General features: G+C 46.0%; 1 protein-coding gene across 1 annotated transcript in view; it reads left to right on the top strand.

Annotated features, from left to right (window-relative positions):
• LOC144693400 (serine/threonine-protein kinase D1) overlaps nt 1-26,250 on the top strand; it is a 193,290-nt gene that overhangs the window by 55,521 nt on the left and 111,519 nt on the right. Inside the window, exon 2 of the mRNA XM_078563280.1 lies at nt 2,589-2,720. Within this exon, the coding sequence (XP_078419406.1) occupies nt 2,589-2,720 (132 nt within the window). The remainder of the gene's footprint in view (nt 1-2,588; nt 2,721-26,250) is intronic.

Here is a 26,250-nt window from a genome sequence, read left to right as displayed (position 1 = left end):
CAGCCCATTTATTTTTGCAATAATAGAACTGTCATTATGCTAAAGAGCAAGAGAGGAAGATTTGGATACTGGGCATTAAAAATGGCTATATTGCTGACTAAGATTGAATCTCTGGAAGGGGAGGAATACTGCTCCTGATGTTATTGTTTGTTCCTGTTAGGTTCTTCGGCTGCTGTTTGAACATCTTTGGCAGCAGAATGTGGGAGCGACAGCAGGAGAGGGGGATGGGGAATGCCACCTAAAGTGCGACATAATGTTAATCTGCAGCAGTACAGACCCTTTGTCCATTACTCCCTCCTCTGCCGCCACAAATTTAGGGGAGGTTGAGAAAATTAACATTTCTCACTGCTGTTATCGAACTTCTAAACAACATCATTGTGCACTGTACTCGCAACACAACAGGATTAAAACCTTGCCCTAGAATTTTGTGCTATTATTATTGGCTAACCAATATAGAACAAAGCAATGTTTCGAAATTGCTGTAGCCTTTTACTGTTATAAAGTAGAGCCCTGTGCCAGAAGTATTTGTTCTCTTATTCATGTGTCTTTCAGCTCCTTCCTAGCTTCTTTGTTCAAATGTCTACAAGCCATAATTCGAATAAATTGGCCCACATTAAACGCCCCCTTTCCTTTGCAAAATAAAGCATTTTATAATTCATTGTGTCAGGAAAAACTATTACCTAAGGGAATGTGTCCTAAAGAACTAAATAGCGTTCATCCTGCAAAAGGTGAGTAAAATTCAACCCACCAGCACACATCCCCCAGTCATTTCACACTTCTCCAGTGTTGACAAAAACAGTTAAATCAATCGATTTTCAACACCCACTAAATGATATTGAATTAAACCCACCTTTCTGCCTGAAAGGTCAGTATTTTGGTTATTTTTTTATATCATATGTCATCAAAAGACCTTTGGCAGCATTTTGCAGTGTGTATATTTTTACCTTTCATTTTTGGAAGCTGTAATAATTTACTGGGAGGTGGAGCCCTTTTTAAGTGTCAATAAGAGGAAAGTATGTATGTCTTTGGTAGGAGGCACAGTACTTTGTTTGAGAATGTGGTTGTTTCTCTTTGGCCTGTGCTGCAGAAGAACCTTTCAGAATCACCGTATTGCTCGAGTCCTGCCAAGGTGAACTATAAATAACCATATGCCAGGCCTTAATATCTGTTCTTGTATATGTCCTAATTACTAGTGGATATTCTGTGCCATTACACAGGGTCAGGGATTTTTGCTTCTCCTCTCACCAGCGCCCAGTTGGAGGAAAGTCCTGCACAGACTGCATTGCAGAAGCAGAAAACACTGAACCAGGAGTCAGCTTTACGTGAAACAGGTTTAGAAGCAGGGTCTGGGGATAGGCACATCAGAAAGTCCAGGCATATTCTGTCCCCATTTCAAAATTGGACATTCTGTTCTTATTTCATCTTTTTTTTATTTTATGCTATTATTTATAGTTACATACCAAAATGTAAGGGTCCCCTTAACATTCAATGCCAGGACCACCAGCTAGTCCCCCACCGTTAACAAATGGGGGTCACTAATGACCAGAAACCCAATTGATTCAGCCATATATACTCCATGGCTACTGGAGCAGGTTAGAGGCCAGATATTCTGTGGTAAGTGGCTCATCTCCTGACTCCCAAAGCCTTTCCATCACTTATCCTATAAGGTACTGAACACTTGCCTGGATGAAAGCAATTGTGACAACATTCCAGAAGCTCAACACCACACAGAACAAAGCGATCTGCATTCTCAGTGCTCCACCTATCACCTTAAACATTCACTCCCTCCATCCCTGGCTGGTGTGTGGCTGCAGCGAGTAGTATCTACAATATGCACCACAGTCAGTCACCAAGCTTCTTTACAGCACCTCCCCATCCAGAAGGACCAGGGCAGCAGGCACAAGGGAACACCATCATGTTCCTCCAAGTCATTCACCATCCTGACTATGACATACATCACTCTCCTTTTCTCATGGCACCACATAAAATCCCTTTTAATTCAACGTTTTGACTAATTTTGTGTCCATTAAAGAAAAATGTGCCAATCAAACATGCCTAAAAGTTAAAAGGAAAAAAAATCACTCATTTTCGTTTTGATGCATCTCCTAACATTTCCCTGATATTGGCAGCACTGAATGCCAAATGTTGGCATCAGGCAATCCTAAATGGAGAATAACAGAGGAGCAGCATAAATATTATTCTAAAATATAATTTCTTCTTTTTAACTGCGCTCACAAGAACATTTCTGTATATTTTTCCATTTCTCAATTTCTTCTTTTACAATTTGGAGCCTTTGAACAATAGCATCCAGAATTTGTACTAAATTCCATCAACTCCTATTATGACAGGGATAGTAATTCAAATGAATAATTTTATAAATACTCCCATTTATTAAAACTGCGTTGGTTAATTTAGAAAAATGCTTTCACTTTTTATACATTTCTTGACATCACACCCCACTATGGTGGATAGAGGAAACAGTTATGAAGCCTTTGTAAAGCAAACTCTGTTGACAAGTTAATATATTGTATAAAACAGCAATTCACTTTGCATGGCTCCTAAATTCTTCCTCTGTTTGTCATGTGCAGCTGCTGCCACATTTGAAGATTTCCAGATTCGACCACACGCCTTGTTTGTCCATTCCTACAGAGCCCCGGCTTTCTGTGATCACTGTGGGGAGATGCTGTGGGGATTAGTGAGACAGGGTCTGAAATGCGAAGGTAAGCTCTACTTTGTTAAGATATCCAATGCCAAACAAAACAGAAATGATATATAGCCAGTACCAAGTACTTTTCCAATTACCTGCTGCCGCAGAAGTCTCCAGGCACATAATAAAAACTTTCCCCATTTAAGACAGAGATGGGGAGGAATTTCTTCTCTCAAAGCGTTGGTTGTTGGTTGTTTTCCGGACTGGAGGAAGGTTTGTAGTGGAGTTCCCCGAGGATCAGTGCTGAGGGCCCTTGCTTTTCTTGATATATATTCATGACCTAGACCTAGATGAACAGGGCACAGTTTCAAAATGTGAAGATGATACAAAACTTGAAAGTATTGTGAACCTGATAGTGTAGAACTTCAAAAGGACATAGACAGGTTGGTGGAATGGGCAGAAAAGTGACAGATGAAATTCAATGCAGAGAAGTGTGAAATGATTCATTTTAGCAGGAAGGGTGCGGGAGACAATATAAAATAAAGGGTACGATTCTAAAGAGGGTGCAGGAGCAGAGGGGCCTGGGGGTATATGTACATAAATCATTGATGGTGGCAGGACAGGTTGAGAGAGAAGTTAATAAAGCATATAGCATCCAGGGTTTTGTTAACAGGGGCACAGAGTACAAGGGCAAGGAAGTGATGTTAAACCTGTATATAATATTGGTTTAGAGTATTGTATTGAGTTCTGACATGACACTTTAGAAAGGGTGTAGCATTAGAGAGAGTGCACAAAAGATTCATGAGAATAGTTCCAGGGATGAGGAACCTCATTTACATAGATTGGAGAAGCTGAGGTTATTCTGCAAGAAGAAGAGGAGATTCAGAGGAGATTCGATAGAGGTGTTCAAAATCATGAGGGGTCTGGACAGAATAGATAGAGAGAAACTGTTCCCTATTGGTGGAAGGATTGAGAACCAGAGGGCACAGATTTAAAGTAATTGACAAAAGAAGCAATGGCGACATGAGGAAAAACCTTTTCAGGCAGCGAGTGTTTATGATCTCAAATGCACTGCCTGAGTGTGCTGCACAGACACGATCAATTGAGGTTTTCAAAAGGAATTAGATCATTATCTGAAGAGGAAACATTTGCAGGGCCACAAGGGAAAGGCAGAGGAGTGGCATCCGGTGAATTGCTCTGTCAGAGAACCAGCATAGACACAATGGGCCAAATGGCCTCTTTCTGTACTGTAACCATTCTATGATTGAAATGGCTCTGGCTGATGAAAATAAAGTCTGGTTTTGACACTTGAAACAATCTAACCATCCACTTCCATACATTCATTAACAGGCGCTCTGCTCTGAAATTGAAATGAGCCAGGGGGTAGTCTATTGTTTGGGCAGCAGTGGCCATTATCAATGTTTGACTGAATTTCAAGTGCCAGTGGGTTTCATCACAGTAGGTGTTCCATTATTTAAGAATGAATGACAGTTTCAAGGAGTTGTAATAATAGATTGTGCCTTTGATGCGGTTTCTGGTTTGTTCACACAAGCTAATAGGGTTACAAATATTACAAGGCTGTTTTTTTCCACAAGACGGAGTGCATTTTTTCTCATAGTATCAATGATCTGGAGGCTTTTATCAGATGGTACAAGGTTCATTATTTTTCCCCAAGGAATGTAAAATATTTTCCATTGATAATGTATGGAACCTGAGGGCAGTACATAGTGCATACCAGCTCCAGGTGATGCATGTGGAGCCTACAAGGGGCCTGGGTGATGAGGAAGCACAGGGAGGAACATCAGGAAGCTTGGGGTGGGGAGAGAGGTGAGGCATGAGTTCCGAGGGCCTTTAAACACTGTTAGGAGTTTGGATACTGTGGTGGGGAATCCAGGTGGGTCTTGTAGCTGGCCCTCCTGCGTACCCACACTCCTCATGCACTGCTTCATAGCTCACAAAACTGCACTGCAAACCTGATCCCAACGTGAATTAACAAAAATAACATGTGAAGTCACTCATGGGCCTAGTGAGCAGTTTGCAAGGCACAAACATGCACAGGTCGGGTTTTTCCGAGCCCAGAGGAAAGTTAATCTCCAAATCTGTACGCAGTACTCAAGATGCAGTCTCACCAATATCTCGTACAGTTCTAGCAAGGCTTCCCTCTTTTTATACTCCATCTCCCTTTCAATGAAGGCCAAATCTCATTTGTCTTCCCAGTTACTTACTGTACCTGCATGCTGACTTTTTGGGATTCTTATCTATGTTATCCTTACTTGTCATGTTGTTGAGTTTGTTTCCATTGAATTTATTTTTGTGACCTGTTGATACATTGGTCTTCCATTACAACAAGAACCTAGATCAACAATTTATCATCACACATCATTACTGAATCCAGGTCTGATAGCAGATGCGGAGAGGAACACAGTTGCTGTGTTCCTCTCTACTGATGCTGTCAGACCTACTGAGTTTTTCCAGCTATTTTTGTTTTTATTTTTGTTTTTGTTTCAGATTTCCAGCATCCGCAGTATTTTGCTTTTATCATTACTGAATCCATTGTTTGTTTTATTTGTTCTTTCTTGGGATATGGGATGTGGGTGTCACTGGCATGACCAGCATTTGTTGTCCATCCCACAATGTTCAGCACCATTCGCGACTCCTCAGATACTGAAGCAGTCCATGTCCATATGCAGCAAGACCTGGACAATATTCAGGCTTGGGCTGACATGTGCAAAGTAACATTCGCACCACACAAGTGTCAGGCAATGACCATCTCCAACAAGAGTGAATCTAACCATCACCACTTGATGTTCAGTGGCATTACCATCACTGAAGCCCCCAATAACAACATCCTGGGGACTTACCATTGACCAGAAACTGAACTGGACTAGCCATATAAATACTGTGGCTACAAGAGCAGGTCAGAGGCTAGGAATCCTGCGACAAGTAACTCACCCCCTGACTCCCCAAATCCTGTCCACCATCTATAAGACACAAGTCAGGAGTGTGATGGAATACTCTCCACTTGCCTGGATGGGTGCAGCTCCAAAAGCATTCAAGGAGTTTGACACCATCCAGGACAAATAACCCCAAAAATATTCATTCCCTCCACCACTGACGCACAGTAGCAGCAGTGTGTACCATCTGCAAGATGCACTGCAGAAACTCACCAAGGCTGCTTAGACAGCACCTTCCAAACCCATGACTGCTACTATTTAGAAGGACAAGGGCAGCAGATAAATGGGAACACCACCACCTGGAAGTTCCCCTCCAAGCCACTCACCATCCTGACTTGGAAATATATCGCCGTTCCTTCACTGTCACTGGGTCAAAATCCTGGAACTCCCTTCCTAACAGCACTGTGGGTGTACCTACACCACATGGACTGCAGCAGTTCTGGAAGGTAGCTCACCACCACCTTCTCAAGGGCAACTAGGGATGGGCAATAAATGCTGGCCCAGCCAGTGAAGCCCACATCCGATAAAATTAATTTTTAAAAATATTGCCCTTGAGTTGAGTGGCTTGCAAGGCCACTTCAGAGGGCAGTTAAAAGTCAGGAGTGTGGAGTCACATGTGGGCCAGACCAGGTATGGACGGCAGATTTCCTTCCCTCAAGGACCATTCGTGAACAAGATGGGTTTTTACAACAATCGATGATATTTGTCATGGTCACCATTACTGAGACCAGCCTTATATTCCAGATTTTATTCACTGAATTTAAATTCCACCAGCTGCTGTGTTGGGATTTGAACCCGTGTCCCAGGACATTGGCCAGGGCCTCTGGATTACTAGTCCAGGGACATTACCACAACACCACCATTCCCCTAACTGATTGATCGATTCACTATGATTTTTTGGAAAATTTTTGTCTACCATTTTTCATCAAAAACTGTAAACTGTAAAGTTAAAAAATAAAACTTTCAACAGAATAACGCTATCGATTACATATTTACCCATTGACAATGTAATTTGTGCCTTTTAAAACTTCTGTTAAAGTTTTGTACAAAAGTCTCAGCCTCTCCCAAAAACATGGGCATAGACTTCATTTTTTTGCCAGGCCGTGACTATTGATGGAGATTATATTCTGCCCTTTAAGCATGAACATTGTGTACAATTTACCAGGGTAACATCTAATTTGCTCCAAAAGGGTACAATGCTTCATTTCACTATTGTATGTGATTGTTAATCATTTTTTTTCCCCCGAAGTAGAGGACAGGTTTAAAAAGCTTTATTTGGGTGGTTTATAAAGTGTTTCTTTAAACGAGGCTGTGGTGGTGTTTGAGGGAGGACAATGCTCCACTTCAAACATAACAGCAACGATTATGCAGTCGATTCACCTTTTAACTAAAATAAATCTCTATCATGTGGAATAAACATACCAAATAGGGCAGGAATAGACAAGTTTGTCTATTTAGCTTCCCATTTGGCATAGTAACACTTGTACATTGCAACCTTTCTCCCTGTGGACAGAAGGACACTTTCAGAAGGACCCTGGGAATATGGGGCTTCAGGTGGGAGAGGAACACTGGGAACAGGGATGAGGCAGATGGTGGTCAGGGGCTTGGGCAGGAGGAGTGGGGCGGGGGGAGGGGGTAACTGGAGAATGGGGTGAATGTGGGCCCAGCCTGCAGAGCCCAGAGCAGCAGCTCCCCTGATGAGTAGGAGCTGTGCTGAGGAAGGAACAGCCAGAAAATGAGTGAGCATTCTTCACATGAGATAATCCCAGTGAGATAATGGTAATATATATTTGTCACACTGCTTTCAGACGTAATGTTAGTCCATATGCTCAGCTGCACTAGATATACATCAAGTGGATGAATAATCTAAAAATTGTGGCCTATCTAAAGTAATCCCACCCCTTCTTCACTGGGCTGGATCAGGCAGCAGTACTGAGGAGTGATGATTTAAGGCAGTGATATTGGGCTGAGGGTATGTTACTCATATGCTAGACCACAGAAAGAATACAGACACACTGGGTAGCAAGACATATTTACATGTCTTATTCACATAGGGACACAGTTTAAGCACTAAAGTGCCATACTAGACTATGCCGGTCATAGATAAGTCTATAATAAGCTGGGGAGAATGTCCTACAGCAGCAGAGCGGTGAAGCAGTCCGGGAAGAGTGTGCCACAGTCGGCATCACGGTGAAGCAGTCTTGGAAGAGTGTGCCGCAGTCAGCATTGCGGTGAAGCAGTCTGAAAAGAGTGTCCTGCAGTCAGCATCGCGGTGAAGCAGTCTGGGAAGAGTGTCCTGCAGTCAGCATCGCGGTGAAGCAGTCTGGGAAGAGTGTCCTGCAGTCAGCATCGTGGTGAAGCAGTCTGGGAAGAGTGTCCTGCAGTCAGCATCGCGGTGAAGCAGTCTGGGAAGAGTGTCCTGCAGTCAGCATCGTGGTGAAGCAATCTTAGAAGAGTGTGCCACAGTCAGAATTGCGGTGAAGCAGTCTGGGAAGAGTGTCCTGCAGTTAGCATCGCGGTGAAGCAGTCTGGGAAGAGTGTCCTGCAGTCAGCATCGCAGTGAAGCAGTCTGGGAAGAGTGTCCAGCAGTCAGCATCATGGTGAAGCAGTCCGGGAAGAGTGTCCCGCAGTCAGCATCATGGTGAAGCAGTCTGGGAAGAGTGTCCCGCAGTCAGCATCATGGTGAAGCAGTCTGGGAAGAGTGTCCCGCAGTCAGCATCATGGTGAAGCAGTCTGGGGAAGAGTGTCCCACAGTCAGCATCATGGCGAAGCAGTCCGGGAAGAATGTCCCGCAGTCAGCATCATGGTGAAGCATTTCGGGAAGAGTGTCCTGCAGTCAGAATTGCTGTGAAGCAATCTGGGAAGAGTGTCCTGCAGTCAGCATCATGGAGAAGCAGGAGTGTCCCGCAGTCAGCATTGCAGTGGTGAAGCAATCTGGGAAGAGTGTGCCGCAGTCAGCATTGCGGTGAATCAGTCTGGGAAGAGCGTCCCGCAGTCAGCATTGCAGTGAAGCAGTCCGGGAAGAGTGTCCCGCAGTCAGCATCGCAGTGAAGCAGTCCGGGAAGAGTGTCCCGCAATCAGCATCACGGTGAAGCGGTCCAGGAAGAGTGTCCTGCAGTCAGCATCGCAGTGAAGCAGTCTGGGAAGTCTGTGCCGTAGTCAGCATTGCGGTGAAGCAGTCTGGGAAGAGCGTGCCGCTGTCAGCATCATGGTGAAGCAGTCTGGGAAGAGTGTCCTGCAGTTAGCATCGTGGTGAAGCAGTCTGGGAAGAGTACCCCACAGTCAGCATCGTGGTGAAGCAGTCTGGGAAGAGTGTCCCGCAGTGAGCATCGCGGTGAAGCAGTCTGGGAAGAGCGTCCCACAGTCATCATTGCGGTGAAGCAGTCTGGGAAGAGTGTCCCATAGACAGCATCGCGGTGAAGCAGTCTGGGAAGAGTGTCTTGCAGTCAGCATCATGGTGAAGCAATCTGGGAAGAATGTCCTGCAGTCAGCATCACGGTGAAGCAGTCTGGGAAGAGTGTCCTGCAGTCAGCATTGCGGTGAAGCAGTCTGGGAAGAGTGTCCTGCAGTCAGTATCGTGGTGTGGCAGGAGAGTCCTGCAGTCAGCATCGCAGTGAAGCAGTCTGGGAAGAGTGTCCTGCAGTCAGTATCGTGGTGAAGCAGTCTGGGAAGAGTGTCCCGCAGTCAGAATCGCAGTGAAGCAGTCCGGGAAGAGTGTCCTGCAGTCAGCATCGTGGTGAAGCAGTCTGGGAAGAGTGTCCCGCTGCCAGCATTGCGGTGAGGCCGTCTGGGAAGAGTGTCCCGCAGTCAGCAGATAAATCTCCAGGCCTGGCTGAAATGTATCTCAAGCTGTTGCGTGAGGCAAGGGAGGAGATAGCAGGGGCGCTGGCAATAATGTTCAATACCTCTCTGGCCACAGGAGAGGTGCCAGAGGACTGGAGGACAGCCAATGCGGTACCGTTATTCAAGAAGGGAGGAAGGGATAAACCAGGGAACTACAGGCCAGTCAGTCTAACCTCAGTGATGGGGAAACTATTGGAAACAATTTGAGGGACAGAATTAATCTACACTTGGAGAAGCAGGGATTAATCAAGGACAGTCGGCATGGTTTTATTAAGGGGAGGTCATGTCTCACCAATTTGACTGAATTTTTCGAAGAGGTGACCAGGTGTTTAGATGAGGGCAATCTATTTGACGTAGTCTACTTGGACTTCAGCAAGGCTTTTGATAATGTTCCACATGGGAGACTGATAACGAAGGTAAGAGCCCATGGGATCCAAGGCAATTTGGCAAATTGGATCTAGAATTGGCTGAGTGGCAAGAAGCAGAGGGTGATGGTCGAGGGGTGTTTTTGTGACTGGATGCCTGTGTCCAGTGGGGTTCCACAGGGATCGGCGTTGGGTCCCTTGCTGTTTGTGGTATATATAAACGATTTAGACTTGAATGCAGGAGGTTTGATCAGTAAGTTCGCGAATGACACAAAAATTGGTGGGGTGGTAAATAGTGAGGAGGATAGCCTTAGATTACAGGAGGATATAGACGGGCTGGTCAGATGGGCTGATCAGTGGCAAATGGAATTTAATCCGGATAAGTGTGAGGTGATGCACTTGGGCAGGACAAACAAGGCACGGGAATACACAATGAATGGTAGGACCCTGGGAAGTACCGAGGATCAGAGGGACCTTGGTGTGCATGTCCACTGGTCCCTTAAGGTAGTGGGACAGGTAGATAAGGTGATTAAGAAGGCACATGGGATACTTGCCTTTATTAGCCGAGGCATAGAATATAAGAACAGGGAGGTTATGCTGGAACTGTATAAAACACTGGCTAGGCCACAGCTAGAGTATTGCGTGCAGTTCTGGAATCCACATTATAGGAAGGATATGATTGCACTAGAGAGAGTGCAGAGGAGATTTACCAGGATGTTGCCTGTGCTGGAGAGTTTTAGTTATGAGGAGAGATTGGATAGACTGTGGTTATTTTCCCTGGAGCAGAGGAGATTAAGGGGGAACATGTTTGAGCTGTATAAAATTATGAGGGGCATAGATAGGGTAGACAGGAAGGAACTTTTCACCTTGGTGGAGGGCATAGATTTAACGTAATGGGCGGGAGGTTTAGAGAGAATGTGAGGAAGAATTTTTTCACCGAGAGGGTGGTGGGAATCTGGAACTCACTGCCTGAAAGGGTGGGAGAGGCAGAAACCCTCATAATATTTAAGAAGTATTTAGATGTGCACTTGCGATGCCATGGCACACAAGGCTATGGGCCCAGTGCTGGAAAAAGGGGTTAGAATAGTTCGGTATTTGTTTGACCAGTGCAGACTCGATGGGCCGAACGGCCTTTTTCTGTGCTGTAGACTCTATGACTCTATAATGAGCACCTTTAAAATTCCTCTGGATTACTTGCTTTTGACTACAATTTAACCAGTGCTTCTAACTAGGTACAATAATACTCCATAAAATATCCTCTGATTTAAATTGCAATCAGCTATCACAGTCCAGTTCTTTAACTTTCAGTTATGAAGGTGTATTTTTCCAGATAGGTTACTTGCTCATTTCAAGGTAACTTTTATGCAATGAAGTACTGAAAATAGCTGCAGGACAGTCTGTCTCAGAGTGCACAGAGGGGACAGTCTTATGTTTTCAACTAACAAATTTCACAAAGGTCTGAGCATTTTGTGCCTTTCATTTTGGTTGTGTATCTGATCTATCCATATGGACATTCCTTATTTCCAGAATCAGTTCTATTCGCAAAAGGAGCTAATTACCTTTCACAATAATACCCTCATTCCTCAGTTGGCATGTTCTCCAGGAAGTTCAACACTAAGTTAGGGGTATGACAAGTTTATTTTAGAACAAATTCTCAACCTTCCTTTTGATTAAGAGTAAGTTATGTTAAGTTTGCAACATGATTCACCTGTAAATTATTAAGGCAATACATATTTGTACAAGGCATGAAGAATTACTTTCCTTTAACAATTAGGTAGTTTGGATTTAATTGCAACTTGTGTCTATCACGCTCGCTAAATACTGATTCAGTTTAGTTGAAGAAAACAAAGATCATTGCTTTGTTTTATCAGTATTTGGTGAAACACTTAGGGCCTTACATTGGTGAAAGAGTGAAAACAAAGTGCTAAGTGAGTGTGTGTTGGGCTAATGAGACACACCTGTTTGGAAATTGAGTTTTTGCCTGCCATTTTGGTACAAAACAGTGATTGTCAGGATTTATAATTTACCTGGAGGCACTAAAATTTTAAATTAGAAGCAATTTTTGTGGAGTAGTAAATGTGACATTCACATACCGCTTTTCATTTTACTTATTTTTTTTTCATTCATTCACGGGATGTGGGCTTCGCTGGCTGGGCCAGCATTTATTGCCCTTCCCTAGTTGCCCTTGAGAAGGTGGTGGTGAGCTGCCTTCTTGAACCGCTGCAGTCCATGTGGTGTAGGTACACCCACAGTGCTGTTAGGGAGACAGTTCCAGGATTTTGACCCAGTGGCAGTGAAGGTGCGATGATATATTTCCAAGTCAGGATGGTGTGTAATTTGGAGGGGAACTTCCAGGTGGCAGTGTTCCCATCTATCTGCTGCCCTTGTTCTTCTAGGTGGCAGTGGTTGTGGGTTTGGAAGGTATTGTCTGAGGAGAATTGGTGAATTCCTGCAGTGTATCTTGTAGATGGTACACACTGCTGCTACTGTGCATCGGTGGTGGAGGGAGTGAATGTTTGTGGATGTGGTGCCAATCAAGCGGCTGCTTTGTCCTGGACGGGGTCAAGCTTCTTGAGTGTTGTTCGAGCTGCACTCATCCAGGCAAGTGGGGAGTATTCCATCATACTCCTGACCTGTGCCTTGTAGATGATGGACAGGCTTTGGGGAGTCAGGAGGTGAGTTACTCATCACATGATTCCTAGCCTCTGACCTGGTCTTGTAGCCACAGTATTTGTATGGCTAGTCAAGTTCAGTTTCTGGTCAATGGTAACCCCAAGGATGTTGATGGTGGAGGATTCAGTGATCATAATGCCATTGAACGTCAAGGGGTGATGGTTAGAGTTTCTCTTGTTGGAGATGGTCATTGCCTGGCACTTGTGTGGTGCGAATGTTACTTGCCACTTGTCAGCCCAAGCCCAAATGTTGTCCAGGTCTTGGTACATTTGGACATGGACGGCTTTGGTATCTGAGGAGTCACGAACGGTGCTGAGCATTGTGCAATCATCAGTGAACATCCCCACTCCTGACCTTATGATGGAAGGAAGATTGCTGATGAAGCAGCTCAAGATGGTTGGGCCGAGGACACTACCTTGAGGAACTCCTGCAGTGATGTCCTGGAACTGAGATGACTGACCTCCAACAACCACAATGATCATCGTTGTGCTAGGTATGACTCCAACCAGTGGAGAGTTTTCCCCCTGATTCCCATTGACTCCAGTTTTGCTAGTGCTCCTTGATGCCACACTCAGTCAAGTGTGGCCTTGATGTCAAGGGCAGTAACTCTCACCTCACCTCGGGAGTTCAGCTCATTTGTCCATGTTTGAACCAAGGCTGTAATGAGATCAGGAGCTGAGTGGCCCTGGCGGAACCCAAGCAGAGTGTCAGTGAGCAGGTTATTGCTAAGCAAGTGCTGCTCGATAGCACTGTTGATGACCTCGCCCATCATTTTACTGATGATGGAGAGTAGACTGATGGGGCGGTAATTGGCCGGGTTGGATTTGTCCTGCTTTTTGTGTACAGGACGTACCTGGGCAATTTTCCACGTAGCTGGATAGATGCCAGTGTTGTAGCTGTACTGGAACAGCTTGGCTAGGGGCGCGGCAAGTTCTGGAGCACAAGTCTTCAGTACTATTGCCGGAATGTTGTCAGGGCCCATAGCCTTTGCACCATCTGGTACCTTCAACAGTTTCTTGATATCACGTGGAGTGACTTGAATTGGCTGAAGACTGGCATCTGTGATGCTGGGGACCTCCGGAGGAGGCCGAGATGGATCATCCACTCGGCAATTCTGGCTGAAGATTGTGACAAATGCTTCAGCCTTATCTTTTGCACTGATGTGCTGGGTTCCCCCATGATTGAGGATGGGGATATTTGTGGAGCCTCCTCCTCCAGTGAGTTGTTTAATTGTCCACCACCATTCACGACTGGAGTGTGCAGAGCTTAGGTCTGATCCGTTGGTTCATGGGATGCGGGTGTCATTGGCTGGGCCAGCATTTATTGACCATCCCTAGTTGCCCTTGAGAAGCTGGTGGTGAGCTGCCTTCTTGAGCCGCTGCAGTCCCTGTGGTGTAGGTACACCCACAGTGCTGTTAGGGAGGGAGTTCCAGGATTTTCACCCAGCGACAGTGAAGGAATGGCGATATATTTCCAAGTCAGGATGGTGAGTGATTGGAGGGGAATTTCCAGGTGGTGGTGTTCCCATGTATCTGCTGCCCTTGTCCTTCTAGGTGGTAGTGGTTGTGGGTTTGGAAGGATGGAAAAACCAGTTCAAAATGTTCAAATTCCAGAAAATATCAGTAAAACTGGCACCAGTAATACTGGAGTTCCATTTTAAGGTATACAAGACCAGTTCGGACAAGTTCTACTGGTACCCTTCATTTCTGAGTTTTATTAGTTTTGGATGCTGATGAAGGAGCCTTCGTGAGCTGCTGCAGTGCAACTTGTAGATGATGCAGCAGGTCTGACAGCGTCTGTGGAGAGAAAGACAGAGTTAACGTTTCCTGTCTGTATGACTCTTCCTCAGAACTAAAGAGAAGTAAAAATGTGGTGACATTGTTACTGTTTAATGGGGGTGGGGCAGGTAGAGCTGGATAGAAGGCCAGTGATAGGTGGAGGCAAAGGAGAGATTACAAAAGATGTCATAAACAAAAGGTCGAAGGGGTGTTGACGGTGGTAATACTGGCTAAAGGAGGTGCTAATGGTGACATTGAGTAGAAAGCAGAATGAGCAAGTGACAGATGGCCCTAGTGGGGGTGGGGGGAGGGGATGGTATGGGAGATAAGATCGAAATAGGCTTAAAAGTGGGGATAAAACAATGTATGGAAATAAATTTAAAAATTAATAATAGAAATAAGTGGGAAAAAATGTATAAAAAGCAAAAAAATAAATATTGAAAAAAGGGGACCAAAGTTGGGTGGGGATGGAGGAGAGAGTTCATGATCTGTTGAACTCAATATTCAGTCCGGAAGGCTGTAAAGTGCCTAGTTGGAAGATGAGGTGCTGTTCCTCCAGTTTGCGTTGAGCTTCACTGGAACATTGCAGCAAGCCAAGGACGGACATGTGGGCATGAGAGCAGGGTGGTGTGTTGAAATGGCAAGCGAAACCAAAACTCTAGTGTCCAGTTTAAAACATGTTTTACATCCGTCCACTAAAATTTCAGCACTCCAACAACTTCCCTTGACCCTTTAATCTCAACCAGAGATGGTGCCTCTACCATCATTAACATTTTCAATTTGCTGGGTTTTGCTGATCTTCGAGGGTTTTTTCTTTTTGCTCCTGAAGTGTAAACTCCTTGCTACGACACTGCTTTAAAATGACCCATCTGCTTCCAAAAATGGCACTGCAGTTTTGGCGGGACAGTCCCCACATTCATGCTGCCTTTTCCCATCACACCGATAACAGTTGGTTATGACAGTTGCTGCACCCTCTTTCTGCTTCCTCTGCTTCTGTGCAGTCACGTTTTTACTCTGAAACTTGACAAGCTCCAACTCAGTCAGTGGTCCTTTGCAAATGAGTCTCCCTGTCAAAGTACTGAATGATTCTGTTTTCTAAACTCAGCTTGCCTGGTCAACTGAGTGGCATTAGTTTGTATTGAAGTAATCCCTCAACTGCAAAAGGTCCAACAAGTTTTCATCTAAGACTCCAACAATAGTTCTATCTCAAATGAATTCTTCCTTTAACTTGCCATACTAGCCAGTTGGTATAGATAGTTAATAAACGAATTGACACTTTCCCCGGTCGCTAGGTGCGCCTAGTAAAAGTCACCCACTCAACATTGGTATTTTTCCTGAAACTGAAATAGGCATCGAATGCTTTCATTACCTTTTCATACGCAGCAGCTTTCTCATCAATCCCTTGTCAGACGATGATGTCATCTGCACAACTACCCATTGTGTACGGAAGTGTAGTGACCTGCTCCTTTCTTCCCCAAGGTGATGTGAACTGTCTCATTTACATATTCACATTAACACTTTACACTACAGATGTTAGTAAGGTGGATTTTTCAAGGTTGACAGAGCTGGGTTTGCAGTTGTTGTTTCTAGTGCCTAGGTCCATGCCGGGTGGTCCATCTGGTTTCTTTCCTATTTTTAGAGTTTGTAGCAGTTTGATACAACTGAGTGGTTTGTGAGGCCATTTCAGAATCAGCCATGTTGTTGTGGGTCTGGAATCATATGTAGACCAGACCAGGTAAGGACGGCAGATTTCCTGCCTTTAGTGAACCAGATGGGCTTTTACAACAAGTTTTCATTGTCACCATTACTGAGGCTAACTTTTAATTCCAGATTTATTAATTTAATTTAAATTCCACCAGCAGCCATGGTGGGATTTGAACCCATGCCCCCCCCAGGGCATTAACCTGGGCCTCTAGATTGCTAGTCCAGTGATATTACCACTCTGCCGCTGCCTTGCACTTGCTGATATGCAACAGAATGTTTCTGGATGGTTCAGGGACAAGGTAGAGAGTGCACATGTTCTCTGATGGAGTACTGGAGGTCCTGGTAGAGGAGCTCCAGAGGAGGAGGATGCCCTTTACTTGCAGTGGGGAAGAAGTTCACCTTGCCTTCCTCTCCCTGTGTCCAGCGGTTGGTGCTGCTCTGCCTGCCCTCCTTTCCTCCCAGTCCTCCGGAAGGCCAAGGGGATCCCTAACAAGATGTCAATGACCAAGCACTTATTTTCTCTTGGTGACCCCTGTGAGGCGTGCAGTAGGGTTGAGTAGCACAGCACTCCTTTTTTCCTGAGAGAATGTTAACTGGTGAAGTCGTAGCAAAGTGCCCCAGAATGTCTCTTGGTGTGTTTCAAATGTTCTCCTCAAACCTTAAGCAGAAAATGAATGGTGAACGAAGAATCCCCCACAACAGGGATATTAATTGAAGCACTACTCACCGAAATGCTATGAAACCTTGTAATGAGTGCTAGCAGGAAACGTAATTGGCAATCAAACCCTTCATGTTCCTCCAGCTAGCTGTTCCCAGGGCACATTTCCAACTCCTATAAACAAGATGGCGTTTAGCGCTAAAAGCTGGGCTAAGTTGACAGGCAGATCAAGACCCCATATTGAACACCTCCAGACACTCATTAGCATCTCAAATATCCAGGCCAATTTTCCCTCTGAACTTCTAAACTTGATTGTTTGACTAAAATTGTAGATGACTTGAGCAAATGTTGACAGGAACCTGCCATCCTGATGAGAATGTGAAGATTGAATCACTGATACATTCGAAAGTATTGGTCAGGAACCTCTGACAAAGAAACCTCTCACATTTACCCAATAATTACAACCAAGAATTGAGTTCAGGCAGTGGTATTCGTGGCCCATCCTTCTACCAAGTGTCCATAGCTACCTATGACATACATACAGAGAACCTTTATTGTTTAAAGAGAAGTTCAAAAATTGAATCATAATGCTACCCGCAGTGTCACGGGTAGTGTGTGTTGTAGGGTTGGGGTGGGGGGGCTGTTGCGGGGATAATGGGCATGACTTTTAGTGACCTGGAAACCAAGAAATAGGAGGAATGTGGAGGTCCCACTGAATTTAACAGCAGGGTCAAATTGGAGAGGCTGTTGGGTGGGAAGGCCTGTGGCAGAAGGCCAGAGAGGAGTGAGGGAGGGAGAGATTGGCAGATCGTGGAGAGGTTGCCAGAGGCAAAGTGATCACTGTCAGGGAAGAGAAGACGGGTCGACATTGGGGGAAGGGGCTGATGTTTGGATTGAGGCACACTGACAATTGGATAGCAGGTGTATAGAGATCAGACACCCAGTTTTGCCAGGACATTCCCAGTTTTTCATCAAATATCTCTGTGTCCTGACAACTTGCTCAAAATAGGTCAAATAACCCAGTTTGCAGCTTTTCCCTCTTTACGTGAACCATATCAGACATCTCCATCAGCACACAGCATCAGCATCTCTTCATTTTCTCTCCCCTCCGCGTTACCTCACACTCCTTACTGTTGGAAAACCCAAAAATACCCCTTTTTGCTGCACCCTACCAATCGGAATGCCGGCCGCTCACCAACAGTTAAGCAGCAGCACCAGGAACGCTCCCGCATGGACAGAAATCCTCCTCACTGGCATTCAGAGCCTGGGCCGAGGGGAAAAAAAACTCCCCCAAAATGGACAGGTTCTCAATGGGATAGCTTTTCGCTGCTAGTTCCAGGGAGCAGAGTCAGAGGGCGGAGTTCCAGAGAGGTGAGTATAAAAACCTTACCTCGGGGATTCGCGGCCTAGTTCCAGGGAGCAGAGTCGGAGGGCGGAGTTCCAGAGAGGTGAGTATAAAAACCTGACCTCGGGGATTCACGGACCTCAGGGATTTAAAAACAAAATTAAAAGTGGCGTGACGGTAAATCTGTGACCTGATTGGCTGGTAGAGATTCTACACTGAATTTGAAACTAAAACATTGTTAAACTAATTAAACCAAATAAATTAACCACTTACTTAATAAGTAGAGGGTATCTAGACCAGAAGCAGGGGATTACTGTTCTTAGAATTTAGCATTTATAGTAGAAATCTAGCCCTAGGGAACGTATAGTTAATAAGGAGTCAATAAGCAGTTATTAGATTTAAATTAATTTATTAAATAGTTCTAGAAATGGCAGCTGCTGGGGTGAAGTGCTTCACCTGTGGGATGTGGGAAATCTGTGATGCTTCAAGTGTCCCGGACAACTACATCTGCAGGAAGTGTCCCCAATTGCAGCTCCTCACAGACCCGCATGGATCGGTTGGAGCAGCAGTTGGATGCACTTAGGAGCATTCAGGTGGCGGAAAGCGTCGTTGACAGGAGTTTTACAGACGTGGTCACACCCAAGGTACAGACAGATAGATGGGTGACCGCTAGAAGGGGCAGGCAGTCAGTGCAGAAACCCCCTGTGGCTGTCCCCCTCTCTAACAGGTAAACCATTCTGGATACTGTTGGGGGGGATGGCCTATCAGGGGAAAACTACAGCAGTAGCCAGAGCAGTGGCACCACGGCTGTCTCTGTTGTTCAGCAGGGGGGTCAAAGCACAGAAGAGCAATTGTCATAGCGGACTCTATAGTCAGGGGCTCAGATAGGCGCTTCTGTGGTCGTGAAAGAGACACCAGGATGGTATGTTGCCTCCCTGGTGCCAGGGTCCAGGATGTCTCTGGTCGGGTACGGGACATTCTGAAGGGGGAGGGAGAACAGCCAGAGGTCGTGGTTCACATTGGTACTAACGACATAGGCAGGAAGAGTGACAAGGTCCTGCAGCGGGAGTTCAGGGAGTTAGGCAGAAAGTTAAAAAACAGGACCTCTAGGGTTGTAATCTCAGGATTACTCCCTGTGCCACGTGCCAGTGAGGCTAGAAATAGGAAGATAGTGCAAATGAACACATGGCTGAACAGATGGTGTAGGAGGGAGGGTTTCCGATATCTGGATCATTGGGATCTCTTCCGGGGCAGGTGGGACCTGGACAAGAAGGACGGGTTGCATCTAAACTGGAGGGGCACCAATATCCTGGCTGCGAGGTTTGCTAGTGTCACTCGGGAGGGTTTAACCTAGTATGGCAGGGGGGTGGGAACCAGAGCAATGGGTCAGCCGGTGAAATAAATGACTGGAAACCAGTGAATATGGTCAGTAGGACTAAGAGGAAGAACAGGCAGGGAGAAATTACTGAACACAGTGGGACTGGGGGTCGGAAATGCATTTGTTTCAATGCGAGAAGTATAACAGGCAAGGCAGATGAGTTTAGAGCTTGGATTAGTATTTGGGACTATGATGTTATTGCTATTGGTTTAAGGATGGACAGGATTGGCACATAAACGTTCCAGGATTTAGATGTTTCAGGCAGGATAGAGAGGGATGTAGAAGAGGTGGGGGAGTTGCTCTGCCGGTTAAGGAGAATATCACAGCTGTACGGCAGGAGGACACCTCAGTGGGCTCATGCAGCGAGGCAATGTGGGTAGAGCTCCGGAATAGGAAGGGTGCAGTCACAATGTTGGGGGTTTACTATAGGCCTCCCAATTGCCAGCGGGAGATTGAGGAACAGTTATGTAGGCAGATTTTGGAAAGATGTAAAAGCAATAGTGTTGTTGTGGTGGGTGATTTTAACTTTCCCTATATTGACTGGGAATCACTTAGTGCTAGGGGTTTGGATGGTGCAGAATTTGTAAGGTGCATCCAGGAGGGCTTCCTGAGACAATACGTAGATAGTCCAACTAGGGAAGGGGCAATACTGGACCTGGTATTAGGGAATGAACCCGGCCAGGTGGTCGAAGTTTCAGTAGGGGAGCATTTCTGGAAAAGTGACCATAATTCAGTAAGTTTCAAGGTACTGGTGGATAAGGATAACAGGAGTCCTCGGGTTAAGGTGCTTAATTTGGGGAAGGCTAATTATAACAATATTAGGCAGGAACTGAGGAATCTAGACTGGAGGCGGATGTTTGAGGGCAAATCAACAACTGACATGTGGGGGGCTTTCAAACGTCAGTTGATAAGAATTCAGGACCGGCATGTTCCTGCTAGGATGAAGGATAAGCATGACAAGTTTCGGGAACCTTGGATAATGAAGGATATTGTGAGATTAGTCAAAAAGAAAAGGGAAGCATTCGTAAGGGCTAGAAGGCTGGGAACAGATGAAGCCCGTGGAGAATATAAAGAAAGTAGGAAGAAACTTAAGCAAGGAGTCAGGAGGGCTAAAAGGGGTCATGAAAAGTCACTGGCAACCAGGATTAAGGAAAATCCCAAGGCTTTTTATACATATGTAAAAAGCAAGAGGGTAGCCAGGGAAAGGGTAGGCCCACTCAGGGACAGAGGTGGGAATCTGTGTGTGGAGCCAGAAGAAATGGGAGAGATACTAAATGAGCACTTCTCATCAGTATTCACCAAAGAGAAGGACTTAGTGGTCGATTTGTCTAGGGAAGAGTTTGTAGATAGCCTGGATCATGTTGAGATCAAAAAAGAGGAGGTGTTAGGCGTCTTGAAGAATATTAAGGTGGATGAGTCCCCAGGGCCAGATGGGATCTACCCTAGAGTACTGAGGGAGGCAAGGGAGGAGATTGCTGGGGCCTTGACAGAAATCTTTGTATCCTCACTGGCTATGGGTGAGGTCCCAGAGGACTGGAGAATGGCCAATGTTGTTCCATTGTTTAAGAAGGGTAACAGGGATAATCCAGGAAATTACAGGCCGGTGAGCCTAACGTCAGTGGTAGGGAAGTTATTGGAGAAGATTCTTCGTGACAGGATTTACTACCATTTGGAAGCAAATGGGCCTATCAGTGAGAGGCAGCATGGTTTTGTGAAGGGGAGGTCATATCTCACTAACTTGATCGAGTTTTTCGAGGAAGTGACAAAGATGTGATCGACGATGGAAGGGCAGTGGATGTTATACACATGGATTTCAGTAAGGCCTTTGACAAGGTTCCTCATGGCAGACTGGTACAGAAGGTAAAGTCGCACGGGATCAGAAGTGAGCTGGCAAGATGGATACAGAATTGGCTTTGTCATAGAAGACAGAGGGTAGCAGTGGAAGGGTGCTTTTCTGAATGGAGAGCTGTGACTAGTGGAGTTCCGCAGGGATCAGTGCTGGGACCTTTGCTGTTTGTAGTATACATAAATGATTTGGAGGAAAATGTAACTGGGCTAATTAGTAAGTTTGCAGACGACACTAAGGTTAGAGGAGTTGCAGACAGTGAAGAGGATTGTCAAAGGATACAACGGGATATAGATTGGTTGGAGACTTGGGCGGAGAAATGGCAGATGGAGTTTAATCCGGACAAATGCGAGGTAATGCATTTTGGAAGGTCTAATACAGGCAGGAATTATACAGTAAATGGCAGAACCCTTAAGTGCATCCACAGGCAGAGGGATCTGGGTGTACAGGTCCACAGGTCACTGAAAGTGGCAACGCAGGTGGATAAGGTAGTCAGGAAGGCATATGGCATGCTTGCCTTCATTGGCAGGGGTATTGAGTATAAAAGCTGGGAAGTCATGCTGCAGCTGTATAGAACCTTGGTTAGGCCACACTTGGAATATTGCGTGCAATTCTGGTCGCCACATTACCAGAAGGATATGGAGGCATTGGAGAGGGTGCAGAGGAGGTTTACCAGGATGCTGCCTGGTCTGGAGGTTATTAGCTATGAGGAGAGGTTGGAGAAACTCGGAAACGAAAACAGAAACAGAAATACCTGGAAAAACTCAGCAGGTCTGGCAGCATCGGAGGAGGAGAGCACAGTTGACGTTTCGAGTCCTCATGACCCTTCAACAGAACTAAGTAAAAATAGGAAAGGGGTGAAATTTTACTTAGTTCTGTTGAAAGGTCATGAGGACTCGAATCGTCAACTGTGCTCTTCTCCGCCGATGCTGCCAGACCTGCTGAGTTTTTCCAGGTATTTCTGTTTCTGTTTTTGTTTTGGATTTCCAGCATCCGCAGTGTTTTGTTTTTATCTTGCAAAAACTCGGATTGTTCTCACTAGAGCGACAGAGATTGAGGGGCGACTTGATAGAAGTTTACAAAATTATGAGTGGCGTGTACAGAGTAGATAGTCAGAAGCTTTTTCCCAGGGTGGAAGAGTCAATTACTAGGGGACATAGATTTAAGGTGAGAGGAGAAAACTATAGAGGAGATGTGTGGGGCAAGTTTTTTACGCAGAGGGTAGTGAGTGTCTGGAATTCGCTGCCAGAGGAGGTGGTGGAAGCAGGTACGATAGTGGGGTTTAAGAGGCAGCTTGACAAATACATGAATAGGATGGGAATAGAGGGATACGGACCCCGGAAGTGCAAAATGTTTTACTTGACGGGCAATATGATCGGCGCAGGCTTGGAGGGCCAAGGGCCTGTTCCTGGGCTGTACTTTTCTTTGTTCTTTGTTCTTTGCTGTGATTGGTTCACCTCCCAGTGCCCAGGTTGACCATTCTGTCAGAATTTTCTGATTGGCCGATCAGGGACAACATGGAGGAGGCCAGCAGGGGAGAGCTGGGGCCAGTGGGGAAGGCACTGGGGTTTATCTACAGGAGGCACTGGGGCTAATCTATAGGAGGCACTGGGGTTAATCTACAGGAGGCACTGGGGTTAATCTACAGGAGACACTGGGGTTAATCTACAGGAGGCACTGGGGTTAATCTACAGGAGGCGCTGGGGTTAATCTACAGGAGGCAATGGGGCTAATTTACAGGAGACACTGGGGTTAATCTACAGGAGACGCTGGGGTTAATCTACAGGAGACGCTGGGGTTAATCTACAGGAGACGCTGGGGTTAATCTACAGGAGACACTGGGGTTAATCTACAGGAGGCACTGGGGTTAATCTACAGGAGACACTGGGGTTAATCTACAGGAGGCCCTGGGGTTAATCTACAGGAGGCCCTGGGGTTAATCTACAGGAGGTGCTGGGGTAAATCTACAGGAGACGCTGGGGTTAATCTACAGGAGACACTGGGGTTAATCTACAGGAGGCACTGGGTTAATCTACAGGAGGCACTGGGGTTAATCTACAGGAGACACTGGGGTTACTCTACAGGAGACACTGGGGTTAATCTACAGGAGGCGCTGGGGTTAATCTACAGGAGGCACTGGGGTTGATCTACAGGAGGCACTGGGGTTAATCTACAGGAGACACTGGGGCTAATTTACAGGAGACACTGGGGTTAATCTACAGGACACGCTGGGGTTAATCTACAGGAGGCACTGGGGTTAATCTACAGGAGACACTGGGGTTAATCTACAGGAGGCCCTGGGGTTAATCTACAGGAGGCCCTGGGGTTAATCTACAGGAGGCCCTGGGGTTAATCTACAGGAGGTGCTGGGGTAAATCTACAGGAGACGCTGGGGTTAATCTACAGGAGACACTGGGGTTAATCTACAGGAGGCACTGGGTTAATCTACAGGAGGCACTGGGGTTAATCTACAGGAGACACTGGGGTTACTCTACAGGAGACACTGGGGTTAATCTACAGGAGGCGCTGGGGTTAATCTACAGGAGGCACTGGGGTTGATCTACAGGAGGCACTGGGGTTAATCTACAGGAGACACTGGGGTTACTCTACAGGAGACACTGGGGTTAATCTACAGGACACGCTGGGGTTAATCTACAGGAGACACTGGGGTTAATCTACAGGAGACGCTGGGGTTAATCTACAGGAGACGCTGGGGTTAATCTACAGGACACGCTGGGGTTAATCTACAGGAGACGCTGGGGTTAATCTACAGGAGGCACTGGGGTTAATCTACAGGAGACACTGGGGTTAATCTACAGGAGGCACTGGGGTTAATCTACAGGAGGCACTGGGGTTAATCTACAGGAGGCACTGGGGTTAATCTACAGGAGACACTGGGGTTAATCTACAGGAGACACTGGGGTTAATCTACAGGAGACAATGGGGTTAATCTACAGGAGACACTGGGGTTAATCTACAGGAGACACGGGTTAATCTACAGGAGACACTGGGGTTAATCTACAGGAGACAATGGGGTTAATCTACAGGAGACACTGGGGTTAATCTACAGGAGGCACTGGGTTAATCTACAGGAGGCACTGGGGTTAATCTACAGGAGACACTGGGGTTAATCTACAGGAGGCACTGGGGTTAATCTACAGGAGGCACTGGGGTTAATCTACAGGAGACGCGGGTTAATCTACAGGAGACACGGGTTAATCTACAGGAGACACTGGGGTTAATCTACAGGAGACACTGGGGTTAATCTACAGGAGACACTGGGGTTAATCTACAGGAGACAAAGGTTAATCTACAGGAGACAATGGGGTTAATCTACAGGAGACACTGGGGTTAATCTACAGGAGGCACTGGGGTTAATCTACAGGAGACGCGGGTTAATCTACAGGAGACACGGGTTAATCTACAGGAGACACTGGGGTTAATCTACAGGAGACACGGGTTAATCTACAGGAGACACTGGGGTTAATCTACAGGAGACACTGGGGTTAATCTACAGGAGACACTGGGGTTAATCTACAGGAGACAATGGGGTTAATCTACAGGAGACACTGGGGTTAATCTACAGGAGACACGGGTTAATCTACAGGAGACACTGGGGTTAATCTACAGGAGACAATGGGGTTAATCTACAGGAGACACTGGGGTTAATCTACAGGAGACACGGGTTAATCTACAGGAGACACTGGGGTTAATCTACAGGAGACACGGGTTAATCTACAGGAGACACTGGGGTTAATCTACAGGAGACAATGGGGTTAATCTACAGGAGACACTGGGGTTAATCTACAGGAGGCACTGGGGTTAATTTACAGGAGACGCTGGGGTTAATCTACAGGAGACGCTGGGGTTAATTTACAGGAGGCACTGGGTTAATCTACAGGAGGCACTGGGGTTAATCTACAGGAGACGCTGGGGTTAATCTACAGGAGATGCTGGGGTTAATCTACAGGAGATGCTGGGGTTAATCTACAGGAGGCGCTGGGGTTAATCTACAGGAGGCACTGGGGTTGATCTACAGGAGGCACTGGGGTTAATCTACAGGAGACACTGGGGTTAATCTACAGGAGACGCTGGGGTTAATCTACAGGAGACGCTGGGGTTAATCTACAGGAGACACTGGGGTTAATCTACAGGAGGCCCTGGGGTTAATCTACAGGAGGCCCTGGGGTTAATCTACAGGAGGCCCTGGGGTTAATCTACAGGAGGCCCTGGGGTTAATCTACAGGAGGCACTGGGGTTAATCTACAGGAGGCACTGGGGTTAATCTACAGGAGACACGGGCTAATCTACAGGAGGCACTGGGTTTAATCTACAGGAGACACTGGGGTTAATCTACAGGAGACACTGGGGTTAATTTATTCCCATGACCTGCTATAAATTAACCGCATGACCACCTGGTAGCCAGGTGGGAATCAGCCACTGGGTGACAATAGAAGATTGACAGCGGTGTACACCAATCACAAACCACGCTTGAAGAAGTAGTCAGACTGTGCCCATCAGTAAACCAATCAGTGCTGAGGCAGGCAAGTTCGGTTGCGCCATGGCATGGATCAACCAAATTCCTCATTTAACCACAAACTGGACTTTTCAAACATCGATGGTTAGAACCCAGTGTGCAAATGAAAATAAACGAGGCTTTTACATGGAGCAAAAGCAAAAATCGCTGGAAAAACTCAGCAGGTCTGACAGTATCTGTGGAGAGAAAGACAGAGTTAACATTTCAAGTCCATATGACTCTTCTTCAGAATGGAGATAGCTCTTACCCTTGGATAACCCAGTGAAGTTAGAGTGGAATAGAGGATTCTGGGATCTTGTGACAAACAAAGCCTTTCAGTTTTTTTTAAGAAAATGGGGCAAAAATGTTATTGAAATGCAGTCTGTGGCTTGTAACTGCTCGATCTTCAGGAATTGAGTGTTTTCAGTGCTGGTCATATCCTGGGGAATGTCATCCCATGACCTCCTATCTTCAACTGCCTCTCCCCCAGATTCCTGCCATTGGTCGTCAATCATCACAGAACCCTTCCTTCCCAAGGCTTTT

This window comes from Cetorhinus maximus, chromosome 18 (genome assembly GCF_964194155.1).
Source record: "Cetorhinus maximus chromosome 18, sCetMax3.hap1.1, whole genome shotgun sequence".
NCBI lineage: Eukaryota > Metazoa > Chordata > Chondrichthyes > Lamniformes > Cetorhinidae > Cetorhinus > Cetorhinus maximus.
This window is presented reverse-complemented; position numbering and strand designations above follow the sequence as displayed.